At 44.2% G+C, this 21,490-nt stretch overlaps 1 protein-coding gene across 1 annotated transcript in view; it reads left to right on the top strand.

Moving 5' to 3' along the window:
- UST (uronyl 2-sulfotransferase) overlaps positions 1-21,490 on the top strand; it is a 287,768-nt gene that overhangs the window by 235,125 nt on the left and 31,153 nt on the right. Inside the window, exons 6-7 of the mRNA XM_046670131.1 lie at positions 75-172; positions 2,132-2,289. Of these exons, the coding sequence (XP_046526087.1) occupies positions 75-172; positions 2,132-2,289 (256 nt within the window). The remainder of the gene's footprint in view (positions 1-74; positions 173-2,131; positions 2,290-21,490) is intronic.

Raw genomic sequence — 21,490 nt, 5'->3', positions numbered from 1 at the left:
ACTTACACTATGTGGCATCTGATGAAGCCCTGCAGAGACTCCAAGACCCCTCACTGCTGTGTTTTCTCTTCTAGGACATCAATGAGTGTATTCTTGAAAACTATCCCGAGTGTTCCAATCCCAGGTTATTTTACATCATCCCGTATTTTTGTGGACAGCACCCCAGATGCAGGTAAAGACCAATGGCGCATGGCATGCTGACGTGGAGAACAATGGAGGAAACCCAGCACTGGCCCCTCTTGGGAGCCTTCTGTATCCCTAGTCTCTCAACCTTCTGGAATTCAGTTAATATTTACTGTTAATCTTTGGAGATCGCATTTGAGACTCTGAATGTCCAATAAATAGAGAAGTTCAGACTAAGGTGTAACAGAGGCCTTGGGACCACCCCATGGAGCTGTGTAACTGGAATGCCAACCGAACTCTTTATAATACTTAACACATAGCTGTCACTACTCAGCGCAAGACACAGTAAAGACCAGGGGCAAGGACCCAGCCTGTTCCTCCATAGTGACTGTACTTTATCACAACCGTCCTCGCCTGTGTGGCGTGTCTAATAGGATCTGAACCATGAGATGCACACACCTAACATTTAATAGTGTCTCCCTCATGAGACATTGCTAGTAGAAAGAGAGGGAAGTACATTCTACTGATGGCCCCTCAGTTTCACTTGGATGCAAGACTTTCTTTAGAAAGTGACTTGTCGGATAGCAAGGGCACTCAGGGTGTGGTCCGCACACCTCCTGCATCAGCCTCCCTTGGGGTACTTCTTACATCTAATCACGGTCTCTGAGGTGGGGCGCAGCCGTTTGCTACCACCTTCCAGGTGGTTCAGGTCTAGCTACAGTTGAAACTCATTGTACTAGACAAACGTGCAGCCTCAGAGAAGAAATGCTAGTAGCAGTGAATATTGTCTTTGCTTCGTGGAAAATAAACCCTGTTACCAGAAGTGACGTTTGTCCCACAGAAAACATTGATGAGAATGTCCGTTGTCTGACTGAAGAGACCAAGGGGAGACAGTGGTTTCTAAATTGCAGCTCATTCATTGTGCTTTTTGCTCACACGGTGGTGAACTGCTTAATTATTCTGTGTATTGTTATTGCTGTTTCGTTGAGTGTACCATGACACAAGAGTTTGTTTCTGGTCAGAATTCTGGGACTGGAGGTGTCAGTTTTCTGCTGCAGCATAAACTTCCAGAGTTCGGGAGGCCTCGCCCTTGTCCTCATGACGCTTGGTTCAGGGTCAGTGCGTCAGACACTGGGAAGATTTGGGGCCAGATGACTTGCTTCCTGTCACAGCGAAGATAGTTATTCCAAGGAACATGATTCTAACTCCCTATGATTTTTTAAAATTATCTATTTCCTAATCTTGGAGAGAGTACTTATCTCAGTACACACAATGATTTTCAAAACTCTTTGGAAATGTCACCTTCTTCCATCTTGATAACAATTATTTGAGCTAGATAAAGGTTACTATTACAATTTTTCAAAAGAGAATCCAGGCTTGCCCAAATTCCCCCAGATGGTAAATGCCAGCCATGCCTGGAACCCAAGCTCCCCATCTGGGGCTTTCCTCACTCACATCAGCGTTGTCGGCTCAGTGATCTGCCTTACAAATAGATTAGGCTGTTTTCCTTCTGTAATTTAAAAAACTGTCTTTGAAGAATAAGATGGTTAGCAGACATCACCTGACACCTATTTCGATGTCTATAGAAATACTATGTCAGTAAGTTTCATATTTCAAAACTTCTAACTTATGTTGGTTTGGTTTGGTCCTTCTATTAGAAAGACATTCTAATCACCCCTGGATCAGTGTTTCTTAGGACCTAACTCCCTGTGTGTGTATTCTTCTTTCAACAAATATTTAGGCAGGGCTCCCTGAGTTCGAGGCCCTGGGCTGGGCATTAGGAAGAGGTGAGAGGGGTAGAGGTGAGCAGAGTGGAGGGCAGGGGGCTGCTGGAAGGACCCGGGAAGGCTCCTGGAGGCGGCTGCCCCTGAGCTGGTCCTTGGAGGAAGTGGGATTTGGTCTTATGCAAATTGGGGGGGGGGGGGTGGAAGAGATCAACTTTCTGTGTGCTGTTGCTGCATTTCAAAAGTGAATCTTTGATTTAAAACCCATTTTTATATCCATAAAGGGAGCCTGGTGAGTGGGCCCTTGAGAGAGCAAAACTGAACGTGAATGAGAACTTCCTGCTCGTGGGGATTCTGGAAGAGTTGGAAGATGTGCTGCTTTTACTGGAAAGATTCTTACCTCATTACTTCAAGGGCGTGCTCAGTATCTACAAAGACCCAGGTAACTCTGGCTGTAAGCAAGCTAGTCCCTGTTTCGACAGTTCTTCACCTTGGAAAGGACTCAGGAAATGAAGGCGTGAAATCCCCTCTTCTGTTCAGGAAGGCAAGTTCCATGGTTAGAACCATGGGATACCGATGCCAAAACCTTGAGCTTCAGGTCCCAACATAAAGTCACCATGTTTCAAAGCTTGATGGTTCCATTTCCCCCTTGGGAAAGTGAAATTGGTGACGTTTTCATTGGCCCTGTCCTGTGAGCGTCGCTGGCGTGAGGCAATGAATAGGCACATGCGTGTTGGAGGCCACTGATAGAAATGTGTGGGAAGATGAAGGAGCCACCCTGCAAGGAAGGCTCTCTGGCCCCACTTCCCGTTGACAAAAGCTCTCTGTTGTACAATCCTGGCGATAGAATAGACAGAGGAGCAAACTGAAAATCCAATTATGATTTTCTCCTAACAAATGGAGTGGTTTTCAAGTAGAAGCAGGAAAGAGAGGGTAGCAAAGCCATCAAAAGGGTTGCCCATAGTATCACTTTAAATATAACTACCTTCAGAAATACTTCACTTGTTTTTCTCATTATTATTTTATCCTGAAAGATAAACAACGTTGTCTGTTTCTTTCCTATACTTCTTTCTCTACTACTGTCGCAACGAGCCTTGCATACTAATTCACTAATCGGTTTATTGTTTTCCTTTGTCACCCTGAAATGGGAGAGAGCATTCTACTTTGTAGAAATGAGGAGCAGATGAAGGGGTCCCCAAAGGCAGCCTGCTGCCTCACATTCCACAGCCGGGGGGTACCTCGCATCACCGCTGTGTCATTGGCAGGCACCAATGCCCAGGTAAACCGGTCTTTGCCTAGAGGAGCCCTGGATCCTGTTCTATAAGGTGCCCTACCACCACCACTGACTTCTGGAGGAAGACAGCTGGCTGGTGGATGCTCCCTTAGTCTCCCAGCTCTCTCACTCAGAGACAAATTCTGATGTACCTACATGCAGGCACATAACCAAGAAGCACAAAGTGTGCCTTGCAGGTGTATTTCCCCAGCAGGAGGTGTGGTTTGAATAGCCAGAAGCATAATAAACCCTATATAGTCGGTTTCTGAAACAAGGTCTTCCTTTGCCCTTTCAATAACAGGCAATTTAAAGGGTTTAAAGAATTTAAAGAGCCCTACTGTGGCCGACTTTTAGCTTTGTAAGACCGTGTAAGCTCTGGTCTTTGTGCAAGGAGGGTTCCTACCCTAAATTAGACTCCTTTGAAGAAAAAGCTTATGTTGTTTGTTGGTATTTTCCCTCTTTGGCTTTATCTTGCTGTATAGCATGCGTGTGTTTGTGTGTGTGTGTGTGTGTGATACACAGTATGAGATAAAAGATTCTGGAGACACATTCTTGTCAGGTTAGATGAACACGCTCTTGTCCCAGCATCTGGGAAGAGTCTTGGTGGGCCACGCCACCCACATCACCCATCCTGGGATCTGGAACTGACACCAACCACAGGATGCCACAGCCCAGCACACCGTTCAGCATCGGGGGCTGGGCCTGATAACTTAGGTGATGACATTTTGAAGTCTGTTCTTCTTATATACAAATAAACCACAAGCAAAAACCTGAGCCCAGAGATCCCACTTACCTGCTTTTGTGAGGTTATGCCATCTTGACCCACCTTCTATTTTATCCATTTAAATACGTGACCACAGAGTTTGTGGGCCTTCGTCCCGTGATCTGTAAGCACCTTAAGTAAAATAGAACGTATTTCTGAAAAGTGAGTTACTATTAGCCCCTCTGCCTTCAACCGTGTTCTTTCCACCCACAAAAAGATATTTTTCCCTTTGAGTTGGGCATAGCAGTGTGCTAAATGCCTCTGAGGTTTGCTGCCTCGGAGAAATAAGGGACGTCTGGTACTCCTGCATAGTGGGATGAGAGGTTTCCAGAAGCCCAGGGCCCACACATGGCCAGTCCACACAGCCCAGCTGGACTGGTGGTTAGAAAGTAAAAGACGTCCATACTGCCGTCAGTGCCTGCCCTCTGGGACACCTGCCACCCTGGCTGCCCTCCGCCCCAACAATGATGTAACGAAAGGGGTAACTCATGGCCACACACGGGGTCTTCAGGTCCCTGGCTCAGTGTGACGCTCAGCAGCTCTTCTGAATTCAGTTCCCAAGTGGAGCTGGTTTTAAATATTTTGAATGTCACTCTAGTGTAGCACTCTCAGCTGCCACAGGGCATGTGCACAACCAAATAACCTTTTGAGTGATTCTTCAGTAGCTTCCACCATGTTTTGTGGCCCCGTTGGCATCTTCTTAGATTTTTCTATGGTGATGCAGGGGAGGACTCTCTACCCTCTTGGTCCTTCTGGCTGGTCTAAGAATTAAATTGACATGAGACAGAATAACAGGGGCAAATCAAACAAAGTTTAATAAAGTGAATACCTGGGAGAAACCCAGGAAAACTGAGTAACTCACCAGAATGGCAAAAGCCGCCACCTTAAATACCATCTTCAGCTAAAGACAAAGGAGGATGTTGGGGGATAATGGTTTGAGACTTCAAAGGGGAGGAAGGCAATTCACATGGAAATAAAAGTGCAAATGTTTGGTAAATGTTTGCTGGGCCATCTATAGATAATGTGATGAGAAAGAGAGAGAGACAGAGACAGAGAGAAAACTTTGATAAAAATGGCCTTAGGACCTCCCTGTCTGTTACACCCAGAGTTATCTATAGTGATAGTTCCTTTGTGAGACAGGCCTTCTATTTTAAATTCTTGTAGGCAGTTAGGGGGAAAGTCAAAGTTTCTTTCAGTCTTTTGTCCTGAAAAATAATCAAGCCAGGGGCCGGTCCAGTGGTGTAATGGTTAAGTTTGTGCGCTCTGCTTCAGTGGTCCCGGGTTCACAGATTTGGATCCCGGGTGTGGACCTACACTCTGCTCATCAAGCCGTACTGTGGTGGTGTCCCACATACAAAAAACAGAGGATGATTGGCACAGCTGTTAGCTCAGGGACAATCTTCCTCAAGCAAAAGGTGGAAGATTGGCAGCAGATGTTAGCTCAGGGGCAATCTTCCTCACCAACAACTACAAAAGAATTAAGCCAAAGAGACATATTTGGGAGTGGCCAATTCTCATCCTCCACAGTGATATTGAAGGCCGAGCGGCTCCATAGTTTCTGTGTCCCAGAGAGATTCCCCCAAGACAGAGGACAGGAGGTGAGCATCCACTTCTGGCCAGCTTCCCAATATATTTGAGCCTCTGCAAAGACCAAGCACATGTACTACTGTTTGCTCGTGGCCACAGGTCAGCGAGTTGGTATCAAATAGGTTAAAGAAAGAGCAGCAGCAAGTCACTTTAGTCATTCACACCAGAGCTGCCTCGTTGGCACATTTTTAGTCTAAATTCACGAATTATGGCACACCCAAATTATTGCTTTTACCCTTTATAAAATAATTTTGTAACTGAGTAGCCTAGAGAACAGAGGGAAGAAAAAGTAAAATCTAAGGCACTGAGGGGTCTAGGGACCATTCAATCATTGTAGGTTAACTGCCCGTGGAGCTGGAGTAAGATGCAGACATTCCACTGGCCATTTTTCTTTGGTGCTTGTCCTGTTGTTTAAAAAAATGCAGGTGTGTGCTGATTTCTGGTAATCCCCCTCCAGAAATATGAAAAATAGTTAGACCAGTCTCGTTACTGAGGGAAAAGCACTGATAACATTGACTATTTGGGGAACTAGTAAAAATAGTCACGTCATTCTACATTGGAATGATATTGATTAATTCTTTCCCATCAGTACTTCTTGTTCCAATAACCCACCATTTAGAGATGTCAATAACTTCCCTAAGTAACAGCTTAACTGTCTGCCCCCCCCCCCCCCAACTCATCTCTTATGGAAAGGTATACTGACAAGTAAATTTGTCTCCCACCAAACATGTTTGAGAATTAGTCTTGATAGTAAGTACTCAAGATGGAATAAAAATGAAAGTTTTAGCATGATGGATAAGCGAGAGGACAGTTCAGGTGTTTCCTACCAGCCAGGGGGCAGTGGCTGATGTCGAGTCCAGTAAACTTAGAATGAGAGTTCAGTACACTCCACCCATCCTGGGTATGAGTTTGAACCAAGAGAGAACCAAGGCCCAAACAGATTTACAGGGTAAGAGCGACCTCACTGGTTTAACCTATACGGTCTCATTTTTTATTGCTTAATCTCAAATACATTTGCCCATTACTTACCCTTTAAACATGAGAAACTGGAGCCAGCCCAGAGAATTTGAGAGAAGGATCCATAGTCATCCACCAAAATCTGAAAGTAAAGGGACAGACTCACGTGTGTCTGAGCCATGAGCGTTAACATATTCGTGAATGCTCTTCCTCCTTAAAAACTGACATGCTGTGAGCCATCAATATTTTTCTTAGTCGTAATTTATTTAGGAGCTAAAATCATAGTGGTGTTAAAGGCCAAAATAAATAAGCAAATTAATTAAAGATAGAGAACACGAGCATATCTGTGATGGGAACAGTCCTTATGTGAATGAAGGTTCCTCTGTAAACCCTTGACTTGGCAAATAACTGAGCTGTTCTGGTTCAATAGCGCCACCTAGCTTCCAGACGTGGAACTACATGACCTAATAGCAACGTTCCTTCCTGGGACTTGAAAGCTCTGGTGTCCAATTCTTTTCCCTCGTATTTTAAATACTTTCCATTACTAGCATGACATCAGTATTCGTTTTCCACTGTTTCCACTACAAACGTAAACAGTGGAGCTGCAGTATGGAATTTACTAGGCTTCTGTGGGCTGCCTTGAGAATCTGGCCACCGATTATTACAAAGGAAAAATGAGTAATTCCAAACAAATGGCTTACATACTAACTTTGAGGAGTTAAGTTCATTCATAAATTGGGTGCTTTGTTTTAAAAAAAATATGTTTACTTAAATGTTTCTATGAACAATGATGATAGAGTACAAATTTAAATATTCCATTTTTACTGTGCACAAATGATAATTAGACTTCCCATTAGGGGTATTGTAGTGTTGTCGTGTGCTCTCTGAGTTCATTTGCATTGCCATATTTAGGTCTGAGGACATTTACATAGCAAATAATAGCAAATATGTAGAAGAGAAAATTTAATAAAATATACTACAGGAAAAATGCAAGTTTTCATCCATCTATCAAGAAAAATGTCAGGCTGAGTTAAAACAAATGTAAATGATTAGCGCTTGGCCCATGTATCATAAAGAACAGTCATTCTTCAAGGAAAGAACACTGAGTTGGGAGCAAGAAGAGACTCTTAGTTCTCTTTCCGCCACAGTTCTGCCCATATAACCCAGAACAAATGCAACCTTGAGTGGATGAGCTCTAAGATCTGTATTATAATACTGAAGTATCAAGTACAATGTTTTAATGCTGCTCATCTGCCTTTTGTTGGTTAGCAAAATTATGGGGTGCTTTTCTCCAAAAGAAGAAAACCAGTCCTTGGACAGTCCCCATTGCCCTAAGAACTCCCAACGTTAGTTATGGAGGCCATATCGCCACCTAGAGGACACGACAGAATCCTGGATGGAGGGTTCTTGGTTCAGAATCCATTCTTCCCTACAGCTGGGGATGTTGAGGTGATCAAGACGGGGATCCCAACTCAAACTCTCTTGTCATGATGTCCATCCCTTTCTCTTCATGCCATATACATTTCTCTTGAGCAAACAGGATACCATAATGATTAGAGCGTGGGCTCTGGGGCAGACAGCCTGCATGTTAAAGCCACTCCTCCACTTATCGACTGTATAACCAGAGGCAAGGTATAACCCCTCAAGGTACAACCCCGTCTGTGTAAGACGCACAAACAATGCTATCTACTTCACAGGGTTGTTGGGAGCCATACCTGATCAGATACATGTAACGCCCTTAGCCCAGAGCTTAATATGATAGGTGTTCGATAATGAGCCACAGCACAGGAGAGAGACAGGGCCTGTGTCTGTGAGCACCCAGGACTTCAGGCTCTCTTGGTGACTTCTGCATTAAAAGAGAGAGAGGGAGAATGACAAACCTTGACGTTTTCCATCAGTCACTGTGACTGTGGAAACACATGCCTTTAGGAACTAGTATTTCCGATTTAGGAAGAGGGGAACAATTATATTGTGACCAATACCCTATTTCTGAAACAATCATAGGGAGTGAGTTTACTGGGAATATTACTAGTGACACCTTCCGGGGCTGAAAACACACATCATCCAAGTTACTGAGAGGATTTTTTTTTTTTTAAATCACCTGTTGTACTTGAGCTCTTACCAGAAATATCAGGGGGTTAAGATTTTAACTTTAAATGAAACCCACTGTGATTGCGGCCAGTTACCATTAACGTGCTGAATGTTGAATTTTTCAGATTGTTATATATCATGGTATTTAGTAAACATAGGATGAGTGTCTAAAGATTTAATGGATTTTAAGACCCTAAGATTCAATTCTTGAAAAACCTTTAGTTTGTTTTCCATATGCGGAATTACATATTTCAGAACCCTGTTAATGAATTAAGCTTTGTCCACGAGGTGGCAGTGTCTCTCCATTTTCTCGAGCAAGTGCCTGTGGTTCCCTAATAGGACCGTACTATTTGCATCTGCAGACAGGACTTTACATAATGCTTGAACGCACATGTGTAATCGTGCCCAATTTGGGGCCTATAAATGGGATCCTGAATATCAAAAGGATTCCACGAACAATGGATTGCAGTGTTCCAAACTACATTATAGGAGATCCAGTGGGGTTAAAGGGTGGACGGAGTTTTACAATTAAGTAAGTTCATGTGGGTTAAAAAAATATATACCGTCAACTCTGGTTTTATAAAAATAATCCATCATTCTACAATGTCTGGATTAAACAGATCCTGTCTTTCATCTTTCATTTCCATTTTTATTTCTTACTTCCTATTGCTTTTGCATTACAACAAAACTCAAAACATTCTGGAACCTCACAAAGATACGGCTGATGGTCAGGAAGAAGTCAGATTATCCACCTATGGATGCCAATGATACTGTTTGAAGAACTCAACTATCATTTGTAAAAATAGGACCCCACTTTGCTGTTGGTTCATCTCCCATCAGTGTTCTCCATAAAGATTTTGCACCAGCCATATCCTAGATTCAGATTCTAATCATGTTGGCACTGAGTTACTTGTGTGTGTGTGTGTGTGTGTGTGTGTGTGTACATCCATTTATGTTCAAACAACTAAACTCCTTTGTTATGCAGCAGTCTTATCTGAGTGAACCGTCTGGGGTCACAAAAGCATTAACAGCTCCTAGATAATAATTGGCATAGCAATTTGCAGTTTATAAGACACTTTCCTATAGATGATCTGATTCGATTCTTACACGAATCTTCTGAAGTTGAGCAAGACCAAAATCTTCGCCTCATTCTCTAAACAAGGAAGCAGAGATTCAAAGAAGTTGAACAACTTGCCCCCAGTTATCAAGTCCCAGGTGACCATAGACGTTCAAGCTTCTGTCCCCAGAACCACCACAAAGACCATGAACTCTGACCCTCTCAAGCTTCTTCGTATTTAATCACGAATTCAGAGGTTCATGGGTATTAAACCTGCATAATACGTATTGCAGTTGAAGGTAAGAGGTTAAAAGTAAGACCTTCAGACTGTCTCTGTTCAACCTGCCGTCTGTTCACTGGGGAAGCTGGGCTCAGAAGTCACTGCAGGTCGCTAAGGTATTATCTTAAGCCAGTGTGTGGTCATCCACACAGAAGAAAATTCTTTTGAAAATGGATCCATTAGACAGCAGCTGATGTCTTTCTAATGGGGCCAAGGGTGGTAGGGAACAGTACTGCTAGACCTTTAAGATAGTGTCTAAAAATTAAAACTGAAAGCGTGTAACTGTTTCACCTGTAGCTGTTGAGTAAATAGTTAAAATTAACATATAATGTGAACACCCCTTTAAATGAACTCCTCAACGCTTGGGGTTTTTTGGTGAACACCTTCCTGAAGGGAACTCTGTAACCACAGATGGATAGCTTTATTCAGTGTGCAGAAACATCACCTCTCCCAAGGATTCATCCTCTCGACGTGTCTAATTGATTTTATGAAGGCTTAAGTTGCAGCATGATATATGTACTTTTGACCCATTTCAACTATAATTGTTCATTCTCTTGGAAATAATAATTACCTTGAATGATGTTATTTTTAAATGTATTTTTCACTTGCTTATTAATTTGCTCTTGCTTTGGGATCATCCTGCCTCCAGGAGACAGCATGTCCAATTTTATTAAGATTGATAGGAAAGTAGGACTTAATTTACAGACATGTAAATGATGTCTGTATTACTAGAAAATGATTTTCTAGTAATAACTTTCCAAAAATATTTCCCTTCTGTGCCAACTAATAAATAGCAGATATAATCTGAAAATACCAGAAAAATTCAACACACACATTCAGCAAATGTTTGAGTGTCTGCACTATGCCAGTCCTGGAGAAGGGCAGGGTAAGATAAAGAGAAATGTCTCTGGCCTGAAAGCCGTCACAAGCAGGGCTGAGGGAATTTTCCTGCTCGAGATTGCGCTGTCTTTGAGGGGCGCACAGGTGTTCGCCAGGTGGATGTGAAAGGAGGCATTTTAGGCAGAAAAAAATAACCTGAGTGCAGGCATGGAGATTTGAAGGCACAGGAGCGTCCAGAGTGTGGGAGGCGTAAGGGGCAGTCCAGCCCACGTCGGCCCTTGCCTGCTGACCTGCCTCTTGGAGCTGGGTGCCCCAATTCCTCACAGCCCAGTCACCCTGCTGCTGAGACAGTCCTGCCCAAGACAGGAAAAGTGTCAGCAGCCTCAGCTCCTTGTGCGGTACAACCTGGAACTGAGTCACTCACACCAATCCCAGAGCCAGTGGCTAAGCCACCGTTGCCAGAGGGCCGTGTGTCACCCCCCACCCCCCAGGGTCCCTGCCCTCTGCCAAGCCTGACCACCACCCAGGGATCCCTCACTTCCTAACGGTGCATCAGGGACACTGCCAGATTCCCCAGTGCTGGGGTTCTGCCTCCTTGCTCTCTTCCCATTGAAGAGCCAGCCACCCTCTAGGCCCGGGGCACCCAGTGCCTCCAGTTGGCCCTGCGTGTCTTGCACTGTCCCAGGGGTCCCACGACACATCTCCAGACGCCAACCACTGCCCTGCCTGACCGCCCAGATTCGCCCCTTTGCCCACCAGCAAGGACTCCCCTTCTGTTATGAGTCACTGCTGACCCATCTGAGCTGGCTGTGTCCCCTGTCACGGCCTCCGGTCTTTATGACCTCCCTCATGGGGAGCCCTTGGGATCATCCCTGCAGAAGAGTTTCCCCCACCCCCACACCCCCACGCCATGCACCCTGGGAAGTTGATCTCTTCTGGGTCCCAGCCTCATCCTCTGGAGACCCCCGGATACCCCCAACAGCGCGGCCAGGCCTGGGAGTGTGCAGTTTTCTCTCGTATGATTCATTTCCCCAAACGAAAAGCCGGCTAATAATATCTGGGTGTGCGGTGGTGGTACCAGCATCCTTCTGTGTTCAGAGGTGAATTTCTTCTACTTTAGAATTTAATCACTTCTACTTTGAGCAGTTTTTAGTTGAGCTTGACAGTAATATGCTTTGCATTGAGTAAGAGTATTACTAAGCAGTGGAATTAGTCACCGCAAATTTCAGTTTTTGGACTTTCCTGATAACTTTGCAAAACTGAAATGCTTCTGAAACCTGGGCAAAGTAGGTTCAAAAGAGACCCAACCCCAGAGGGTGAGAGCTGGTCTTTATAAAAGACTTTGTGATCTTCCTGTTCTTTCAAGAGCAAACTGCCAAGGGCCCTGTCCACCCAAGGACTAACGTGGTGTTGTGGAAAGAGCACTAGACAGAGGATTTCAGAACCATCTTTGTGCTCTTGGCTCATGGCCAGCCCTCTCTGACATTCTTTGCTTATAAAACGTACCCCCAGCTGGGACGGGTAAATCCTTACCCATTTTGCATGACTCAACATTTTACAATGAAAGCTTCTATTTTTTTCTTCGGCTAAATCTTTTTCAAATAAAAATATCATTTCCTGGTCTGTATTTTTTTTTAACATCTCAGACATTTTTATCAACATAGAATGCCCTGGCTTTTCACATCTCACAAATGGCATTGGACGGTGAAAGATTACAATGAAAAACTACAAACATACCTGTGCACAGAACGTTGCTGTTTTTTTCTTTTTTTTTCTGGTTCCTTGTGGGCTGCATTAAGCACATTTATTTCGTTGTCAGCAAACCCACAGAGAAATCCAGCATAATTCCCCACTGATGAGAACAGGAAAGTTTTGCTTGTCGAGTGGGAGTTGCAGACGCCCTGGAAAGTCTCATCTCCCCAGTTTTCACCATGTGTACCAGGTCCTTCTCCTGCCTTATCAGAACCAGACACTCCGGGAGCTGTTTTTCAAAACATGTGTTCCTAGAATTTTGCCTCCCTGTTTTTTTAACTATAATTTATTTATTAAAGTGCTGCATGTATATGATTAAAAGTCAAACAGCGCTAAAAGACGTATGATGAAAAGCAGCACTTTCCTATTTCGACCCTCCCCATCACAAAGTCTGATTTTCGAGAGGCAAAACACTCTTAGCACAGTTAGCTGGGTTATTCTTCTTATAATCCCCACAGTATTTATAACTAGTGTGCATAGGCTGCTATTTCTTGATTTATTTATTTGAGACATTATTTAGTCCTCTTATTATTCCATTACCCTCACCTCTACTCCCCCCTCCACCCATAGGGTTATGTCCACATTTTACGTGCAGAGTCCCTGTTTACAATACTGTGACGGTACAACATTGTACTCACTGCTGATCCAAGTAATACACCATGATTTTGTTTCATTTCTTGCACAACTTTTTGTTTTTCCCGGAATTCATTATTGCCTTGGTTTTTTAAAATTTGCTTAGATTTATTTGTACCTATCAGAATTTTCAAATGTACCATTAGATCTGTAGTATCAATATTACTTTTGATATTTTTGGCAATACTATTCTCAGATAAGAATATCAGTTTCATCCTCCGCCCCAAGACACCCCCCTTCCTTTCCACCCAGAGCTCTCTAACCTCCTGCTTCAATCTGGGCTGATACTCAAAAGCTCCCCGCACAGCTGTCCTGCAGCTTCCCTGTGCCATATTTCTCTGTTGGATTCCTGGTCTCCTGAATCCCAGAGATCCTACTTCTTGATTTAGTAACTCATTTTAATCCAAGATATTCTCAAGTTGCTTCCCAATAAAAGGTGCATGAGAGGTGGTAAATTCTTTGAGTCGTTGAATATCCGAAAAGCTTGGTATTGTATCTCATTTGGTTGCCGATTCGGCTGGGTATGGATTTCTTCATACATGCATTCCATTTCCCACCTCTTTTCCTCTGACTTTGTTAGTGTATCTTTCTCTCTCCCCTAGGGTCTTCCCTTTATTCCTCTTATGAAATTTTACAACATGACTCAGTGTGCCAAGTATTCAACAGATACTTTTATGCTTAAAACTCATGTCTTTCATTTCTCAGACTTTTTCTTGTTGCATTTCTTTCATGATTTTATTGACACCATTTTCTCTGTTTCATTTCTGGAATGCTATTAGTCATACATTTGAACCCCTAGCTTCATCCTTTCTGTATGCTTTATTATTATTTCCTATTTCAATTTCCACGTCTTTAGCTATTTCACTCTAGAAGAGTTCCTCAATTTGTATTCCATCATTCTATTGAATTTTCCCTTTTCCAAGAACTCTTTTTTAATCTTTTTTTTCTGCTTACATAATATCTTGTCCTTGTTTATTGGATGCAATATCATCTTAAATCTCTGAAAATTACAAAGATTTTTTTATGTGTGTGTGTGAGGAGAATTGTCACTGAGCTAACATCTCTGCCAATCTTCCTCTATTTTATGTGGGATGCTGCCACAGGGTGGCTTGATGAGCAGTGCTACGTCCACGCCCGGAATCTGAGCCCACAAACCCCTGGCTGCCAAAGTGAAGCATGAACTTAACCACTACACCACCAGGCCGACTCCTATAGAGATTTTTTTTTAATGTCTCTATCCATTCCCTGAATTATCTCTATTTGCTCCAGGTTCCTTTTTGCTGTTCTGATCGGGTTGGACCTCTCTTCTCTTCCTCTGTTGATCTTTGTCAGAATTTATATTTAAGGGGGGGGGGGCACTAAAGAGCTCATTGAATGTGCTGTGCAATGGGACTCTACTTGGGATGATCAAACAGCAATAGAAGTTTTGCTGGAAAAACATTTGTTAGTGATTGTTTTCTTCTCTGGCGTTTGTTCAGTTTCCCCACTGCAGAATTCTCCAAACATCTGCTTGGGGGATGGGAGGTGAGGTGGGGGTAGGAGAATGGGGCAAACATCTGGCGGCTGGTGTGGGAACAGGAGATGAAGGTCCACATTCAGTGCACCATTGGCTTGATTGTTCTTATTTTAGCCCATGCCTCTCCTTTCTGTCCTCTGGGCTTAGCAAATCTGTCTGGAGCCTCTGCCCAAATTCTCTGGAGACTATCCTAAGATTGCTGGCTCCCAGGCAAGGGAGAATGCCCCCTGGAGAATGAGGGGAGAAGCATTGCAAGATATTCGTCTGCATGCCGCTGTGGAGGGAATTGGGGACCTAAACTGCTTCATACCCAGAGACTGTCTGCCTCATGCTCAGCTTTCCCTCTGGTGCCACCTCTCTGTCTCTGAGGGCTCCACTGGGCGACCTGGCACTCCTGATGTGTGTCCCCCCTGCCAGCACCTCACATGTGCCTCGTCTGCTCTACCGTGCTGAATGCGCTCCTCAACCGCTTTCATCTTCCAGAAATTGGTCGAGGACTGTTTTCCACTGACATCCATCTTCAGTTGTGACATCTTTTTCCGGATCTCCTTGTGATCTTGCAATCTTTTATAAAATTATTATCCTTTGCTGTCATTTTAGATTTTTAAAGGAAGGCGTTGAAGGTATGTAATCAGGGTATTACATTTAGTTGAGAATGTTCTAACTACCTGAACTTTAGGATTCTGCTGCCAGTTTTGTGTTTACAGCTCTTAGCGAGATCTGTTACACACGTTTCCTTCATGTGACATCCGCACAGCCGTGATGCGAATCGGATACCATAGTGCTGCCTTCAGCATCCATATCTTGGGATTATAGTCCTGGTGAAATTTCAAAAGCAAAACGAACAAGCGATAACAAGATCCCTTAATGGTAATTTATTAATGAAACCCCGCTGGCTTTTTACCGATTGCTGTTGCTATGATGAAGCTCCAAACTGCTATGTTTTAAAAATTACCTTGAAGACAAATCAGGGCCATATTGGAGATCTCTTTGATGGGAGAGAAAGTAAAGTATAAAAACTGATAAAAAGACACGCTTATGATCAGAGGCGGAAGGCATCACCATCCAAAGATACCGTGCCAGTGTAACTTGGTGGAAACGTGTGTCTCTGTTTCGCGTGCTGTCATGTGTTGCTTTGGGGGAACTGTCTTCCGTAACTGATGCAAGGATAGTGCAGAGGCACCCGAGCTCGGGGGTCAAGGCCCTCAGTTGGTGAACGCTGTCAGTCAGCTAACGTCCAGAAGAACCAGCCACCATTGAGAGGGCTTCTCGGCTGCAGCTGCTCTGGGAGCAGTAGCAGCAGCTCGTATAACAAATGTTTCATGACGAACGCAAACAAAAGCCAGCTCTGAAATTCCAGCCACGCCGTGTCCAAGCCAGTTCGAAATCATCTAACCGCTCCGAGTTTTTTCCCCTGTCTAAATGCATTCCACATGAGGCGTGGTGTAGGGACTGCTGAGATCTCCTGCATTCGCTCAGAAAGCTGCTTTGAAAGCCCAGACTGAAAGGAAAGCAAGTCAGTGGGAAAGCAAACTCAAAGAAAACACTGAGGCTTAGGTGTGGGAGGTACGCTGGTTTTCCCCGGCCAGCCATGCCCCCCGGAATGGGGCTGGAGGTGGGAATCAGTTAATCCTCATCAGAAGCCTGGGAGCGGGACCGTGCTCCCTCGGGACCCCTGGGTCTATGGTGGCCCTGGCCACGGCCGAGCGGTGCTTCTCAGAGTGCGGTGCGGTCCGAGGACTGGTGCCAGTCCGCAAGCTGCTTGCCCCCCAGCCCATGGTGAGATAAGGGCAGGAATTGAGAGTAACCTTTAGAAACTTTGATGGTAATTTGGCATGGCTGTGATCATTTTTCTAAAAACTCACTTTTATTGTAGTTTACGAAAGTATCAATCTAAGATGGAGTATAAGGGGAAAGAGTCAGAGAGAGTTTTGCACTGCTATAGATTCTCTTTCTGGCTTGCACTGCCCAGGTCAGTGGGTTGGAAGGCCATCCAATTGACAAGACCGCTCCTAAGGCATTTGGGCTTATGGGGCGCCATAATTCTTCTATATGGTTTTGCCTTCTTGGCTTCAAAGCTCAAACTGCTGCCCCATAGCAATGGCCAAACATCCAAACTCAAAGAAACAGACGTGATCCTTTGAAACTCTGCCTCCTAAAACTGGTGCCTTTTTTTAATCTAAAACCTTGAAAAGTGGCAATTCACATTGGCATAGCATTTTTTACAGTTAGCAAAGGACCTTCGATTTATGTTGGCTCACTTCTTCCTCACAACTCTGTTAGGTAGTGTTTTGGGTTGAACTGTGTCCCCCCAAAAAGATATGTTGGAGTCCTAACCCCTTCTATCTGTGAATGGGACCTTATTTGGAAATGGGGTCTTTGTGGAGATAAGGACTTTAAGATGTGGTCATCCTGGATTAGTGAGGACCCTAAATCCAGTGACTGGTGTCCTTATAAGGAGAGAGAGATTCAGAGACACAGGGAAGAAGGCCATATGAAGACTGAGGCAGAGATTGGAGTTATGCTGCCACACGCCAAGGACTGCCAAAGATTGTCAGCAAGGATAGCCAGAAACTAGAAAGAGGCAGGACAGACTCCTCCCTAGGGTTTTCAGAGGGAGCGTGGGCCCGCGGACACCTTGATTTGGGACTTGTAACCTCCCAAGCAGTGCGAGAATAAACTTCTGTTGTTTTAAGCGACACAGTTTGTGGTAATTTTATGGCAGCCCCGAAACAAATACAGGTAGAAGTCCTCTTCATCCATTTCCAGGTGGAAACCTGGAGTCTCAGTGGCAGTAAGGTCTGCCCATCTGCTCATGTTCGAAGCAGGCAGCGAGTGGCAGAGCCTGGATTTGAACAAAGATGAGCGTGGTCCTCTACACCAGATTGCCTCTCTTTGTTGGATGAAGGAATTGGGGAAAAAAGGAAGTATCTCACATTTGGAGAAAGTTAACTCTGACTTTATAGTGATCCAGTGAAATATTATGAAGCCAATGGAATTTCATTTTGAAGAGTTGTTGACGACATTGGAAAATACTCACAAAAACAATTAATGAAAAATCAGACACAATATTTATATTATACAGTATTTGTATGTTTTTGTAGTGCACACACACACACACACACACAATATGCTTGGAAGAACAAACTGGAAGGTATAAAACAACAGAATAGCAGTTGGAAATTGTGCTTGTGGGTTCTGGGTCATTCTTATTTGCCCCGTGAGAAGTTTCTGTGTTGTCTATCTTGACTATAATAAACATATGTTGCAGATGGCCACAGTGAACTATGGCCTGGCCATGTCCAATTCTTTGCACACACAGCACTGTACTCTGTGCTCTCCATGCATATCTCTGACTGTGACAGTGGCGTGGCCAGCTTGATACTGTTATCTGCATTCTGCCAGGAGAAAACACACCCAGACAGTCCAAGGACCATATCCGAGGTCTCGCAGCTGGTGAGAGGCGGAGCCTGCCTGGCTCCAAACTCTGTGTGCTTCCTGCCATGTTTTGTGGCCTCTTCCACTGTCATGATCAGAAAGAGAGAGGATAGTGGGAAGGGCGACAATTAAGCAGTGAAGAAACAAGAAGAAATTGTCGTTGTAGTGTGTTTGGTCAGGGCTTGCTCATCCTCGGTCAAAACTTAAGTAGCTTTGTTTTGTTTTGTTTTGGTGAGGAAGATTCACCCTGAGCTAACATCTGTGCCAGTCTTCCTCTATTTTGTATGTGGGACGCTGCCACAGCATGGCTTGATGAGCAGTGTGTAGGTCTGTGCCTGGGATCCAAACCCATGAACCCGGGGCTGCTGAAGCAGAGCGCGTGAACTTAACCACTGTGCCACCAGGCCAGCCCTTAAGTAGCTTTTAAAATAGAGTATTGAAACTAGTTTTATTCCATTAGTAGAGCATATAGTTTCATCATAGATTTTTAATTTTTATTTGTCTGAGTCTTTGTTTCCACTATTTTGATCTGATTTTTTTGTGCTATTTGAATTTTTTCCTTGAAAAATATCTCCAGATGCTGTGAAAATGAAACCTTGTTTTTTATTTAGTTCAGTCAGTGAAAAGCCTCCTGTTAAGTCCGTTCTCTGGCGTGCATCCCCATTAGGCAGGTGTGTCATTTCTCGGGGTGCTGACAACTCATCTCCACGACACAGCTTTAAGGCTGAGGAGCATCCTGGTAAAGACTCCCAAGGCCTCTTCTCACCAGATTCTGTTTTCACGATCTGAGTGCGTTTCCTCAGCCATCTTACTAATGTTTGATTGACCCAATGAATGAATCATGCGTGACGCTCCTCCTTGCCCTGAGATACAATCCGTGGCACTCCTGTAAGACCCTGGGTGGGTATCAGTTGTACAGAAATGCTGCCTTCCTTTGTAAACATAAGTAAAGCTCATCCTTCCCAGGAAGGACATTTCCTCATAGGGAGAGGCCACTGGGCCACTTATTTAACAAACACTGATGTCACACTTACTATGGGCCAGGCGGCGTGTGAGCACTTTATAACTACTAACCCATTTAATGGTCTTGAGACTTGTCTCTGTGGCAGGGTTCCTCCTGCTCACCACTGCTGGCTGCTTTGTTCCTGTTCAGGAGGGGCTGCAACCGGCTGGTTCAGTGGTGAACAAAGGAAGCTTCCTCTTAGACGTCCAGCCCAGCGAGGTGGATCTGGAACGTCCTATAGGAGAGCAGAGGAAAGGCACAGAGATAGGTGAATTTATCTGGATAATTTGTCTTCCAAGCTTTAACTGGCATCCTGAGGTTCGTAGCCAAGGAAAAGTCCCAGAGCTTGGGCATTCCTGCCTTTCATCCTCTAGTCCATGCTCCTCGCTCTTTATGAGAGGGTGCCTTCTTCCCAGGGACCCCACTGCACCAGCCTTCAGCTTAGTCATGAAGACTCTTTCCACCGTGATGGAGAGCACTGACGATGGTCTCTGGTCATTGTGAGATGCACACACCAGGGTTTACATGCCTCTCAGTGTTTGTTCTATCCCATCGCTGGAGACCCACGTCCCTCTCTCAGCCATGCTTTGCCCAGGAACAGATGCTCTTCATTGGGAGTAAATAAAGTTTCCCTTCTGCATCCTCCTACTCCATCTTTCTAGGTAGATTTCCCCCACTTCGTGCCTACCTCCAGACTTCCAACATCGCTGTAAGGCATTCCTATACCCTAAACCAGTCTCCCCATGCTAACAGCATTTCTACCAGAACCATCCTCTCCCAAAATTTACCTGTCCCGTGGCCCACTCCCTCAGAGCCCTAATAGACAATTCTAGAAGTATGAAGATAGTTACAGCTGACAATAACACAATTTGTCCTGCCCAAGGGAATTTCTAATAATGATAATAATAGTGACACCTAGAACAGTGCTTTGCACGTTGTGGGTATTTGATAAAAATTTGTCGAATTAATATTGAAGGCATGTCCTGCAATAAGCATTTTATGTAGACTTCCTAATTTAATCCTCAGGACAACCCAGTGACATAGATACTTTTATTATTCCCATTTTACAGATGAGTTAACTAAGTTTAAAGAGATATGTGACACATCACTATTTTATGAGGAGATTCCTTAGAAAAAGAATCACTTTAGATGCTTTTCATTATATATGTACTTAAAATGATTTTAAAGAGCTCTTTAGGAGAAAATACATTGCTTTATTCATCTAAATTTGGTGCACTAGAAATATAGGAAGGTGATGTGAATTTTCGTTGGCCATTAAGCCAGTCCATTATTTTACATCCTTGACACGTCCGTCCATTCAGCACATTAGCAATAAGGACAGAGGATGAAATCTTGGTGGCCTTGGGGTGTGGTAATATACTCTATAGCCCAGGAGCCTACCCTAGGTCACATAGCACGAGGATGTGGATCCGGGCATGACCACTGCACTAACCTGCCACCTGTGGTTTAATGGAGTCCTCCTGAGGTGTCTGAATCTGAAGTCCCCCATGCAGTTTTCAGGGAATCCTTAAACTGCCCCATCCCCATCCCCTTTAAATGAAAAGATTGTGTGTGCCTGCTTTTTTCTGGGAAGCAAAGGATTTTCAGGTTGGCACAGATTCCCAACCCCCAGAACAGTAAGGATCACAATCTGTATGTAAGGCCAGCCTCGCAGTCTCTCCCGCTCACTGCTCTGCCCTCCCTTTCCAATGGCTGGGTTCTGGGAGAGCCTGCCCACTGACAACACGCCTGTCCAACTGGACCGTGAGCCCTCCCGCAGAAGAGTAAGCCCCGTGGGTGTGAGTCTTGACACAGACAGGCCTGATCTGATGGGGAACAACCAGGAGGGCTATTGAGCTGGCGCTCAGTCAGAAGAACTAAGCCTACTGGACTGAGGTTGGCCATCTTCTTTAGACACGGACTATAGAGCTGATATTCCAAATGGTTATGAAGTCTTATGTTTGTTCAGAGTGATTTTTGGCTCTGCCACACTTCTAGATTTCCACATTATAGCATAGGATATTGTTTGCCTAAGTATAATCGGGCATGTGAGTTGGTTCCTGGCATCGAACACAGAAGATCAGCTTACTTGCACCAACCCAGAATCAGCCCAATGGCTGTCAAGAAAGACCACACAGCTCCCAGAGCGTCTATAAGTAGATACCAAACCACATGTGTTATTAGCCTTCATCTTAGACTGTATTATTATTAACTTTGCTTGGTTGAAAGTGGACCCCATCATATTGTTAAAATAGAGTTTCACAGCTTCTAAGTGATGAAGGTACGTCACTTCTAAGATGTTTTTCCAAAAGAAAATGTGAAATCTCAAATACACTTTTGGCTGGATACTTGGTTTTAATGGTCCAGAGTGAAAAACTGTAACTTAATTCCTTGTAAAACTTAAATCAATTTCATGAGAGTTCTGCTAAACAGTTCCCTCTGTTCAGCCCAAG

Source organism: Equus quagga, chromosome 8 (assembly GCF_021613505.1).
Source record: "Equus quagga isolate Etosha38 chromosome 8, UCLA_HA_Equagga_1.0, whole genome shotgun sequence".
Taxonomy (NCBI): domain Eukaryota; kingdom Metazoa; phylum Chordata; class Mammalia; order Perissodactyla; family Equidae; genus Equus; species Equus quagga.
Note: the sequence above shows the minus strand (reverse complement) of the source record. Positions and strands in the feature narration are given on the sequence as shown.